The sequence below is a fragment of the Colossoma macropomum genome, unplaced genomic scaffold (assembly GCF_904425465.1).
Source record: "Colossoma macropomum unplaced genomic scaffold, Colossoma_macropomum, whole genome shotgun sequence".
NCBI lineage: Eukaryota > Metazoa > Chordata > Actinopteri > Characiformes > Serrasalmidae > Colossoma > Colossoma macropomum.
In genome coordinates, this window is record NW_023494787.1 from 27,271,874 (window position 1) to 27,283,936 (window position 12,063).

The following is a 12,063-nucleotide window of genomic DNA, read 5'->3' on the forward strand; positions in this document are numbered from 1 at the left end:
TGAGCTGCATCAGAGTGCTATTTTATCTGTGGAGCTTCAGTAGGAGCAGGATGTGTTGCAAGTGAGCACTGACATTACAGGGATCGGAATGTGTGGGCTGAGTCCGACCGAAGTGGAGAACATTATTCCATCTATCTTGCTGCATGTTTGCTCTGTGCGCTGGCCCTTTCTATGTACTGTAATAAAGTAGGCCATCCCACATTGTGGAACAGGCAGCACTGTCCAAATGGCATTTTATCCTAATGTCCACTCCAGCCATGAGGGGCTGTGAAAAATAACATCCTCCCACCATTACTGTACACACGCATGTGCACATGCTCACATACACACACACTTTCACTGCTTTTATGTCAGGCTTTGTTTTTCTCAGAGATGTGAGGAGTGCTGTGGGCAGGAAATGCTAGAAAACAGTCTGAGCTCTGCAGGCCTGGGCCATTCGGCCTTGCACTGACCCTTGCCATGTTTGCTGGGGCTTTGCGGGGTGGACAGGGTCTGTGCTGCAGGGGCAACAGCCCGTGTGATTGTCTGGGTCATCACCTCTGTACCCCAGCAGCTCCATTCTGCTCATTCATTGGTCAGCGATTACTGGTCCAGCCGTGGCCAACTACATTGTGCTGCTACGGCTAGAGCATTGCGGCAAAAGGTTACAGCGGTTTCACTAAATCTCCAATCTCCAGTGCGTTCATGAAAGCTATGCCACAACCTCATCAACACAGGGGAAGGTCAACCCATGCTTACTCTGTCACCCATGGCGAATTAGAGACTGAAGAAATGTCACTCGCTCCTTTCAGAGATCTCTCCAAAGAACTTTCAAAAACTTACTGTAGAGCAACTGAGGTAATGAGACGAAATGAAATACGAGCACAAACAAATAAACAGCACAGTACTGCCCGAAAAAGCAAGAGAAGGTAATTAACTGGGGTTCACAGCTAAGGCCGCGTCTGATTCCACATCTATTCAGCTCAGAGGCTGAATGTGATCTTGCTGTAGCCCTAATGTGATCCCGCATGAAAACCGCAGATGAGCATTCTCAGGCCCTGCAGTGTGCTCAGCGCTGGCTGAGAGCAGGGCAGGCTGGGGGCAGATTTAAGCAGGATTATTCTAAAAGCGAATTCGAAAGCAAACTCCCAAGTGCTGTCCGCCGACTCCAGCAGCCGGCTTGCAGATTTCTACCGAGAGGCAGGAAAAGAGCACGTTTTTTGATGCCTTTCAAAAACCAGATTACATTTGAGGCTGGCTATGAATAAAACAAGCTTACAAGGTTTCGAGCTAAACGGCCATGCTGTGCAGTGTTTCTAAGAAAAACAAACAAACAAACAACGGGGCGAATCATGAGCCAATCACATTTTTTCACTGCACGCCAACAAAGTCCTGCTTTTGGGCCCCGTGATTTTGAGCAGCATCGGAGGACTTAAACCACTCTTATTTCTGTTCAGAACATTTGTTCCACGGACGAAACTCCAATCCTGACAGAAATAAAATGACTCACAAGGCCTTGCGTAAATCTCTCTTTCCCTTTCTATGTTAGGACCACGTCATTCCATTGCAGTCAGGTCTGGTGTATTCTTGCTTGGTGTGATCTGCAGCTGTGGTGTGATTTGGCAGCTGTCTATTCTGAGCTTCATTCACTACAAGGTGTTAGTCAGCCTAATCTCATTAAAGCACAGCATTTTTCCTCCTTTCACTCTCTTTCTCCTTAGCCAAACAGATGTCTCAGTGTGACTTGGCTGTGTGTCACAGAGTGGAGGGAGTAAAAACTTCAGTCCAGACGGAACTTGACCAGAGATCAAAAACCTAGAAGGCCTGATTGTTCATGTGAGGTGAAGTATAAAGAGCTCAGGTTTATAATCGTGGAAAGATGGATGACGGAACATCAAGTTATTTTAGATAGACACTGTGAAGAAAACTCAAATCTCAGAGCAGTATTACATTGTTTGTTTTCATTTTTAAAGGTTACAAATAAAATGTAATGCACATAATTTATCTGTTCTCTCAAATACAGTTGATCAGCCAAATTTGGTGTCTCAAGATTGCTTAGTATAGCAAAGTATATTAAAGTATATAGCTAAAACCATCTTTTTGTGTGAATTTTGTCTATATGTTTTTCCGAATTTTGTCTGTACGTTTATGCTTATCAATAACAGCATGTCAGTATTATAAACCACATATGCAAGTCTATTTGAGACATAACACCAGCACACCCAGACCATTTAAGGGGTTAAATAAAACATATTATTTAACTCCTTAAATGGTCTGGACCCACCAGCTGGTTTAAAGTTTTACTGCACCCATATGTAATCTAAGAAGCCAGTTTGCATCATAGTCCATGTAATTACTGAATAAGAAGAATGTAATAACTTGGGACTGTAAGGGGTTAAAGGGGCATTCCGGGCTTAAACTAGCATTAATTATGTTCTTGTCAAGGAATGTTCTGTCACTCAGTCTCATCAGTTTGATAGTGTACACAATTTTGTATTATTCTTTGTTTTCTGCCATTACTGTTAGCAGTACTGTTAGCTATCTGGTTTCATTTTGCATTAGCCAGCTATCGAACAGCCTGCCCTCAAGTATCCACCCAAACTGCTTGTAGTTCTCCAAAAGTTTCTTCCACCTTCAAGATCATCAGATGGGTTTTTTTCTAGTGTTTTCTAGTGTTTAAACCAAAAAATCCCTCTGCAGACACTGTAGAGACTGTGGCGCTGCTGTAGAATGTGAGATGCCATGTCTACAGCAGATGTAGAAATAGTGACATTTTCATTTTGGCCAAAGTGTATCTTTGTTTATTAACACTTGCCATTCATTAACTAGTAGTTAGGAGAGGAAACATAGTCGGGAAAATAAGGAATTGTGGGGTGAAGATTTCAAAGATTTACCTTAATGCAGTTTGAGGCAAGTATTTGATGATCAGACATGCAATTTGCATAACACTAATTGCCAGGATATACGTTTCCAATACTTGTTACCTACATTACCCTCATAGTACCGGTGCAAAATTAAACATGCTAATTTTGGACACCAGCTGATCAACTACATTTGGAGTAAGCGGAAAATACAACCGATTCCTTAAACACCCAGAGTCAGTACTCTCTTACCCATGATGATGCCGTTTGGATCCACCGGGGGCTGCCAGACCACTCTGACCTCCATCAGACGCACCTCTGGGAACACAAGCCTCATGGGCGGTCCTGGAACTTAAGGCAAAGTGTAGAGGAGAAGCGGTTAGATGTCAGGACCATATGACTGTAACAATCATACTAATTAGGATAAGACATTCAGTGGCCTTTGATCACTGGCCTAAGGACTTAAGAAACAGAAGTCGAGACAATAATGCCCAGGACAGTCATCTGAGACTTCACTTGCAACTATAATGGGCAAAAAAACCCATCAGTAAACTCCAACACTCAGCTAGCACCCGTTAATCCTGCTTAGAAGAGGCGAACTAAACAAATAACACATAAAAAACACAAATTAAAAGGGTCTTGACGTGACAAAAAGACACAAAAGAGAAGAGGCTGCTGTGACAGCTTTTAAATAACTGCGCTCCAATAAATCCACCTCCAACTTCTGTGAGAAGATAAATGAGTCTTCTGCTCTTTGTCTCTTTGAAAGCTTTTTATCAGCGTGTGTGTTTGTATGCAGATAGAGCTGCAATATGCTTGCCTAAAGAAGTCAGACAAAGTGCGAGGGTTCTGGGAGATCAGTGGAGGGGTGGTTTCTCCAACGCTACGAAAGCCCAAAAGAAAAGGGAAAAAACTAAACCGACAGAGAGATGGATGTGGTATCATTTCCTAACTCTGCTTGATATTCCAAGGCTAACGCTTGGGCCACTCTAATAGAATACTGAACCTGAACAAATGTGTGCAGGTTTTTCCAGGTGCTGGAGGAGCTAACAGTTAGTGTGCCGAAGCTTAAAGGGGCCATATACTACACTTTTCCTGTATTTAATTTTCCCCCGAGGTACACTTATAATGTTTTTGTGGTTGTATGTACCAAAAACAGTTGTATTACATTTTCACTCTCTTTTTTAAACAGACTGTTTCTGTAATTGCGCTTTTAAGATGTAAATTGGCTGCCCTGTACTGTGAAAAAGTAGTCCAGGCTGAAGCACTTCTATCATGGGAAAATGATGCCCTGTGGTAAACAAAAATGTTGCAAACTTGTTTTTTCCTGTGTACATTTCCCCCTAAATTTCACTGATACTGATGAAGATATGATGATAATATTAGATAATCCACCTGCATCCTCAGAAGACATTTACTTCACCAAGTTTTGATTGAGTTCTACTTGAATACTTTTTCACTGCACTTGCAAATCAAAAACGATACATTTAAAATGGGCTGTTCTTGCAACTTAGTCTCCATATATAGACTATATGGACTATGTGGTGAATGGCATGTTTTGAGACAATGGTCACATCCTCTTTTATTTAAAAATGTTGGTAAATTTTGTTTTTTCCATAATACGGACCTTTTAAAGACGTAGGCTGCTAGTACAACTAAAAAGGGGCTGAAAGTTGTTGATTAAGGAGAATATTTCCTTCCTCTGTTGGTGTGTCTCTCCTCTAAGCACACACACACACATATGCACACAAACACACACACACACTCTTTTCTGGTTCCCAAGAGTCTCCTGACAGGCCTATACATCCACAAGCAGGACACAAACAGGCTAACATGAAGAGAATCCAATAATACTGTGGAACACTTACACTCACACACACAGACAGGTACTCATGGCTCCTTGGGCAAACACAGACTACTGCTACCGCCCCTGGGATCTTGGTCCCATTCTCCAATGCAAAACCCAACAGTATATCAAATGCAATCAAAGCTGGGGCTGCTTCTGGGCTATTTGCTTATTTTCTCACCAAGCTGCAACGGTTGGTTAGGCAGACTTTGTACTTCATTTCCTGGCTGTTATGGCACTTATAAATCTATCACATATGACATAGATTTGATTTGTATTGCTTTTCTGCAGTTATGGTATGAGGGGCTACAGGGACATGCGCCCACACATGCTAAGACGAGAACCTGAAATGGCAAAGTGGAGCTTTTCCCAAGATGCCGCTTTCTCTCAACACCACGTATTACATGCATTCATCATTCTGCTATCAGCTTCGCAGTGCACTGCTGGGGGTTCGAGAGATTATGCTTAGACGAGTGAGGCTTTTGTTGCTTATTATGCACAAAATCACAGAAAGTAAATTTCTCTTTAATTAATCTGTAATTAGAAAATCGGCTATGTAATTATTTCATTAAGGACGCCACTAATAAAATCACTTTTTGGCCCTGTCTTTAGATGCTGTGAACCCGTTAATGACCTTCTTTTAATCTGATCAACAGACTGAGAACGGATGAGTGTCCAGTATGCTGTCAAGTTTTGCTGAGACAGCTTAAGAAACTCAATAACAGGACGTTTAAGATAGCAGGCCAGATCCAGAGAAGTCGTTTAGCTTCACCCGTAGCATTTGGTGCTTGTGCTCGCAGTGATAAAGGCCAGGCATGCAACATCTTCAACTCCTCCAATCGCAGGCCGGCATGTGCTTGCAACTTCGTTGAGCATGGTATGGGGGTCTTAATGAGCCCTGTTCTAGAGAGGAATTTAAAAGGCAAACACAGAGATAATTGGTGCTAAGGTTGAGCAAGCACGGACGGCAGAGCCTCGCTTTTTAGGCCCTGTCGTCTCCATCATAAAAGAGACGCTGCCGTCCAGAGGGGGCTCCGTTTGCCGTGCTGCTTAAAAGAGACCTGTTATCTCTTATTCAGAGAGCTGCATGGTTCCACATGGCCGCCAGCCTACCGACTCCATTAACGTGACTCGGTGGCCGGCCGGATTAAAAGCTAGTCCTGCGTATATATCTCACAGCCCTGGCTTGTCTAAAAGGCTCTTGTGAGCCGAAGAATGCTATTCTCCGGGGCTCTTTTAGGTCAGGCACTAGAAAAGACCCCAGCCTTTGGCTTTAAGTGCAGGGGTGGTGCTAAGGAGTGACCAGTGTCTGCTGTACTCTAATGTAGTGTATGTGGGTGGTATCATAATTGTAACTGAGTTTCAACTGGCTTTGTCGGTTTATTTCTGACTTACTTTAAATTATATAGTGCCTTTCTCACACCCAAGGACACTTCACGACTGAGTATCAATATACAACACTGTGCAAAAGTCAGAAATCACCTTGGCTTTAGTCAAGTTCCAGTTAAAACAGCCATTAAGTACAAGTTATTCATTTTTATGGAGATATTTCTGAGGTGATTAGACAGAAAACTTGCATAAGGAAGGGAAAAGTCAAAGAAAAAAAAACTGAAGTTCAAAAAATGATTAAAAGAGGTAGACAAAATGGCACTCCTAAGACCTGGTAGACCACCAAAAATGTCACCATCAGATATATTAAGTACTTAAAGCTTTCATCTTTGATAAAGAGGAGAAAGTCAAGCTCCAGTTTTGCTTCAGATCTGAAAATATCCATGCCTGTTTCTGCCCATCCTTCCACTGTGAGAAGACAACTCAACATTATGAGTGTGAAAGGATGTGTAGCTGTCAAGAAGTTGTTACTGACAAAAGGAAACTGCCAAAAAGAAGAAATTCGCCAACCAAACAATAAACTGCTGGCATCAGACATAATTTAACGTGTTTGGGACTCGGATCATGCTCAGCAGAAAATGTGACTAACTTCTATGACTGAACTGTGGAGGTGTGGAAAAATATCCATGCAGATTTCTCTGAAAAACTGAAAGCACACACACACACACACACACATATGCATCTTCTATGCCGCTTATCCTTCTGGGTAAAACTGAAAGCAAAGTCAGACTAAATTGAACAACTTGATTTTATATTTAGTTGCTAATGTTTGTGTGTAATGTCTTGTTAAACACATACATACATCATCTAAACCGCTTATCCTTCTGGGTCGCGGTGGGGTGCTGGAGCCTATCCCAGCTGTCATTGGGCAGAAGGCAGGATACACCCTGGACAGGTCGCCAGTCCATCACAGGGCAGACAGACAGACAGACAGACATACACAGTCACACACACTAACATCTAGGGGCAATTCAGCATGTCCAATTGGCCTAACTGCACGTTTTTGGACTGTGGGAAGAAACCGGAGTCTCCGGAGGAAACCCACGGAGACACGGGGAGAACAGGCAAACTCCACACAGAAATGACCCTGGTCGCCCGGCTGGGAATCGAACCCAGGCCGTTCATGCTGTGAGGCGACAGCGCTACCCACTGCGCCACCGTGCCGCCCCTTGTTAAACACATGCTTTCCATTTATCTGAAAAATTAATAACCTAATGACCATTTTGACTGGATATTAAATAAATGAAAAGGCAGTCTTTGACTTTTGCATGATACTGTAAATAAATGCACACATTAACCCTCCCCAAACAAAGAAAGACATTTCAATTGATATATAAAGGAACGCGAGCAGACGGTTTATTACATGGATTTCAGAGTCTAGTAAGTACAAGTGCTTGATTTAAATTTGCGTGTAGCTTAATGAATGCAGTTGCCATTTAATGAGAGATAAATCAGATAAACAGTTAACAAACTGTAATTGCATTTGGTTAAGAGCAGTCTGACAAACATCTTAGCACATCTGCTATTTCCTTGGTGAAGGAGGGCAACCTTGAGAATGATTTTCTTCATGCCACATCTGAAAAAATACAGCCCCTCCACACAACTCCAAGAGTCCCCAGTGCATATGTAGGCCTGCCTGCGCTGTGTATTAGTTTTCGGCAGTGATCTGTTTGTGAAATCCTGTCAGGGTGAATGACCATTATTTCTAATAGATGGCAAAACAGCAGACCTCCCTAGAAAGCTTTCACTGCTAAGATTTATGCTGGCACTTGAGAGTTTGCTTCATATTCCAGTCCATAACATAAACATTCAAAGACTATCCCTGCTAAAATCGACAGCAGTTGTTGCATCATTGATTTTTTATTTAGCAGATTGGTTTGTATGACGGCATAACCAAATTTGGCCCTAAAAGGCCATTTCAGAGAGCTATTCTGAGGATCAGATAGCAGTGAAAAGCAGTGAATGAATGCATATAAATTCTGAAAATGCAAAGCGTCATGTCATGGAAGAAAGAAACTACTTGTTATTGCAGTTTGTGCCCGTGCTGCACATAAAAACATGGAGGCATATAACTGACCTTGGCACTAAGAGACAAGGCTGTTCTGAGGTAATTTTTTTTTAATCTCTACCACTCTATTAAAGATGCCACTGCATCAATCTGTCCACTTCTAGTACTGTCGTACAAGATGCCCATTACTTATGACATCCAATAAAACCTGAGAGTGCTTGGTCAAATCTTAGCTGATGAGTCATAATGCTCAGCTCCTGCTCAAATAATCAAAAACATGTCAAAGCTACTTTTACTCTCCACAATGACCACTGGACGCCCTCCAAAAAAACAGAATCTGGCACAAAGAGGTACTCCTCTAAGTCAGGGGTGTCTAAATTCGGTCCTTGAAGACAAGAGACCAGCATATTTGGGTGATTTCCCTGATTGATCATACCTATAAATACAGTTTAAGGAGAAAAACCATCTTACTGTGCTGGCCTGCAAACATCAAGACTGGAGCTGTCTCAGTTATGCCCTATTAAAATGCAGTATTAACGTGATTATAGCACACCGTCATCCTTGGTCCTCTCCAGCACAGGGGGGCTGCTGAGCTGGCCATCTCCTATGCGCGTGAAGGCCAGCACCTGGATCTCATACTGCACGTATTTGCGCAGGTTCCTCAGCAGTGCTGACTGTGTCAGGTTCCCCTTTACCAGCTGCACCTGCGGCTCTGCACCAGATCCCTTCTCTCTGTAAAGCACCTGAGAAAACACAGAGGAAGGGCATTAGACTCAGTTTCAGCATATTTAGCACAGCAATTCCCAACCCAGGTCTTAAAGTTTCCCTGTCCATAACTGTGGGAAATAGGGTGTGGTATTGCTGTCCAAAACATGTATCCCCATATTTTCCAATTTCTATTTTTCTGCATCATTTAAACAGCTGTTCTTTACATGGTGTGAAAAATTCATGATGAATGGACCAACAGAAATGTTTGTTCTTGATCTTAAGCCAGAACATTAGCTGCTCTGACAATCAGCAGCAGGAAGTTTCTTAAAATGGCGAACGAATCCCTTAGTAGTCTCTTAGTGCACAATGAAATAAAAAAAAACTCTGTAGCCAAGTCTGAAGCCAGAAAGTTGATCAGCTCATCTAACTTCTGAGTACCTAGGCAAGAACATCAAATCCACGCCACTGCCGCTCCACAGACTGATGTGCGTTCTAGGTGTATTGTGTAATGATGCTTTTGCTATACATTATCAATAGGCAGACTACCTGTTACCACTAATGGTATCTATCAATGTATATATGGATACTATGTATTATAATTCAGCGCCACTCACTGTGCATAACAGAGTGCACTGTTTCAAACTGCTTTCAATGCGAGGAACAATGTTGCTGTTTTTGGGGCATACAATGCCTTATTTTTGCATCCTTGGTGGACTTTTTTTGTGCTGTGTGCAAAGTTGAAAAGATTTTAACTCAAAATAGTCACGTAGTCCATGATATTTGTGTTTTTCTTCTGTGCTGACCAATCAGATGAGTGTGAAGGCGGGCCAGTGGACAGTATGTAAACACTGAGAGAAAAGACTAGTGGTTGCAGTCACCACTTAGGCTAAGCTCTTTGATTTTATAGCTCCAAATTATCAAGATGTACCCATATGACAGCTAGCGAGCTATGCCAGACATAACTTAACTAGCTTTGAGGGAGCTAAACCACAGCTGATTGACACTTAATAACACTACTGATGCTTTGCAACAGAGAAAAGTGCAGCCAGAAGTGTTAAAAAACAGTGTAAACTCCCAAGGAAGAGTGATCGCCTGCTTATTAATTATGAGTGTAGTTAAAGTTGAGGTGGGCAACTGACTTTATATTATATTTATCTTTATTTTATATTTATCTTGATACATTTTGTTATTGTGATTAATAAAATGCTTTCTGAGCATATCATTGATATCGTCTTTAGCTAAAGAACACTGACCAGCTGCATGTGTCATGTGTCAGCTGCATGTGCGTACACATGCACTCAATAATCCGGTCCAAAAATCCAATAATAATGGTCATGTAAACACCATACTCCAATCTAGAAATAGAGCTGAATTTTAGCTCAGTAATCAGGTTTCTTAGCGCATGTAAACTCATACTCCGTTTTTTATCGGATTTCTCAGTCTGCGCATGCGTGAGAACAGACGGAGGATGTTGCGAGATGGCAGCAAAACACTGTTGGAGCAGCGCTAAAACCAAAGACAAAATACAGGATTTGAATATTCTTCATCTTCTAGATGATGTAAGTTCATATTTTCAAAAAAAGCAGTGGTATTAAGTTTGAGTTTTACATTATGTTTACGTCACGTCTTCTTCTGTGAGTCTATTGGCTGGTTGCAAAACAGAAATCCGATTATTGTCTGACTCGTGTAGACCCAGAGTTTCCCATTATCTCATTACTCAAGTGCATTAAACGTGTTGATTGGATTACTGACAAACTGATTTTCTGCAGTTATCGGATTATTGAGTGCATGTAAAGGCACTCATTGTTTTTGATGCCAGTTTTATGTGGCACTACTAGTGTATTGTGTTTGTATCCAAATATTACGATACGTCATGAACTGTGATAAGGTTTTTAAGTATTGTGATATGATATTTTTTACCACATTAAATATATATAACACGTGATCTTAGATCTGCAGCTTCTGGCTTCTTCTGGTTATTATTCTTCTAAACTGTGGAACTTAATTCCACCTTTTATTAGACAGTCAAGCTCAGTGCTCACTTTTAAGAAACATTTGAAAACGTATCTCTTTAACTTAGTGTTTAATTAAAACTCTATGTCTTTTTGGTATTTATCTTCTTAATTTGACCTATGTCACAGTCTTACATGATTTTAAATTAATACTTGTAGTTTCTTTCATTACTGTTAAGCTTTATCACCTGTCTGTAAAGCACTCTGAGCTGTCATCAGCATGAGAAATGCTCTATAAATAAAGATAATGGGCCTCATTCACCAACTGTTTTTTAAGAATTTCTTCTTAAAATCCACTTACACAGTTTTTACAAGGATTGTGACATTACTATTATCATTATAGTGCCCAACCCAAGTTTTTTGTTTGTATTTATATTCTTTCAAAGTGTAGAAAAGCAAAACATGGTTGTATTATTTTATTAGATACTGCTATTTCACCATCAAAATGGCATTTCTCTCCAGTTAAGCTTCAAAATCATCATCAACCCTTTCAAAAACAACCCCTAAAAAGTGGCTTTTTTTGCCTTTTAATTTACTCTTCTCTTTTGATAACGTGAATGCTGTGGCCACATTTATTTATTGTGATATGTAAAGAACCTTTTCCAATAAAGCCAAAAATTCACAGATTTTTTTTGCAGATATCACCTTGAGCAAACAAAAACCTGAATAGGAATACACTTCACATTTCAGTCACCTCTGATTAAAGTCTGTGTAAGGGAAATTCAAAGAGAGCTGTTTATAAACACATTATACATGTTAGAAAATAAATGCTGAAAACATGTGAAAAGACTGAACTATGTAGTAGTGAATTGTGGAGTTAGACCATTAAACCATTTTTCATCACTTTTGTGTTCAGGATTTTTTGGGTGGGTCTAAAGTCACGGCTCAATGACATAATGGAGCCATGCTTAGTTCGACCCCTCTCAGAATTTTCCTGTTCCACCTTAAAGCAGTCACATTTGGAGAAGATGAAGCTGAAGTCTTGAGAGAGGCTGCACCTTTCCCACGATTGGCTGTGGTTTCAGCGCCTTCAGTAGACACTCTCCCAGTGTTCAAGAGCAGAAAATACTGCTATTTTTTCATGATTTTTACATAATTGGTGATTTTTTAATCACTCAAATTTAGCTGTGTGGTTAATAACACATTTTAAAGAAATCAATAATAAGCTCTTCCTGTTTTAAATATGCATATATGTTAGCTCAGAAACTACTGCAGTGCATCCCACAATAAAGGCAACATGTGCGTGTTTTCTATATTGAC

At 40.9% G+C, this 12,063-nt stretch overlaps 1 protein-coding gene across 2 annotated transcripts in view; it reads right to left on the minus strand.

The window, feature by feature from the left end:
- Positions 1 to 12,063, minus strand: part of sdk1a (sidekick cell adhesion molecule 1a) — a 305,201-nt gene that overhangs the window by 40,199 nt on the left and 252,939 nt on the right. For both annotated transcript variants that reach the window (XM_036566735.1, XM_036566736.1), the window contains exons 27-28: positions 8,637 to 8,826; positions 3,093 to 3,191 (exon numbers count right to left, since the gene is read on the minus strand). In XM_036566735.1, coding sequence (XP_036422628.1) covers positions 3,093 to 3,191; positions 8,637 to 8,826 — 289 coding nt within the window. The remainder of the gene's footprint in view (positions 1 to 3,092; positions 3,192 to 8,636; positions 8,827 to 12,063) is intronic.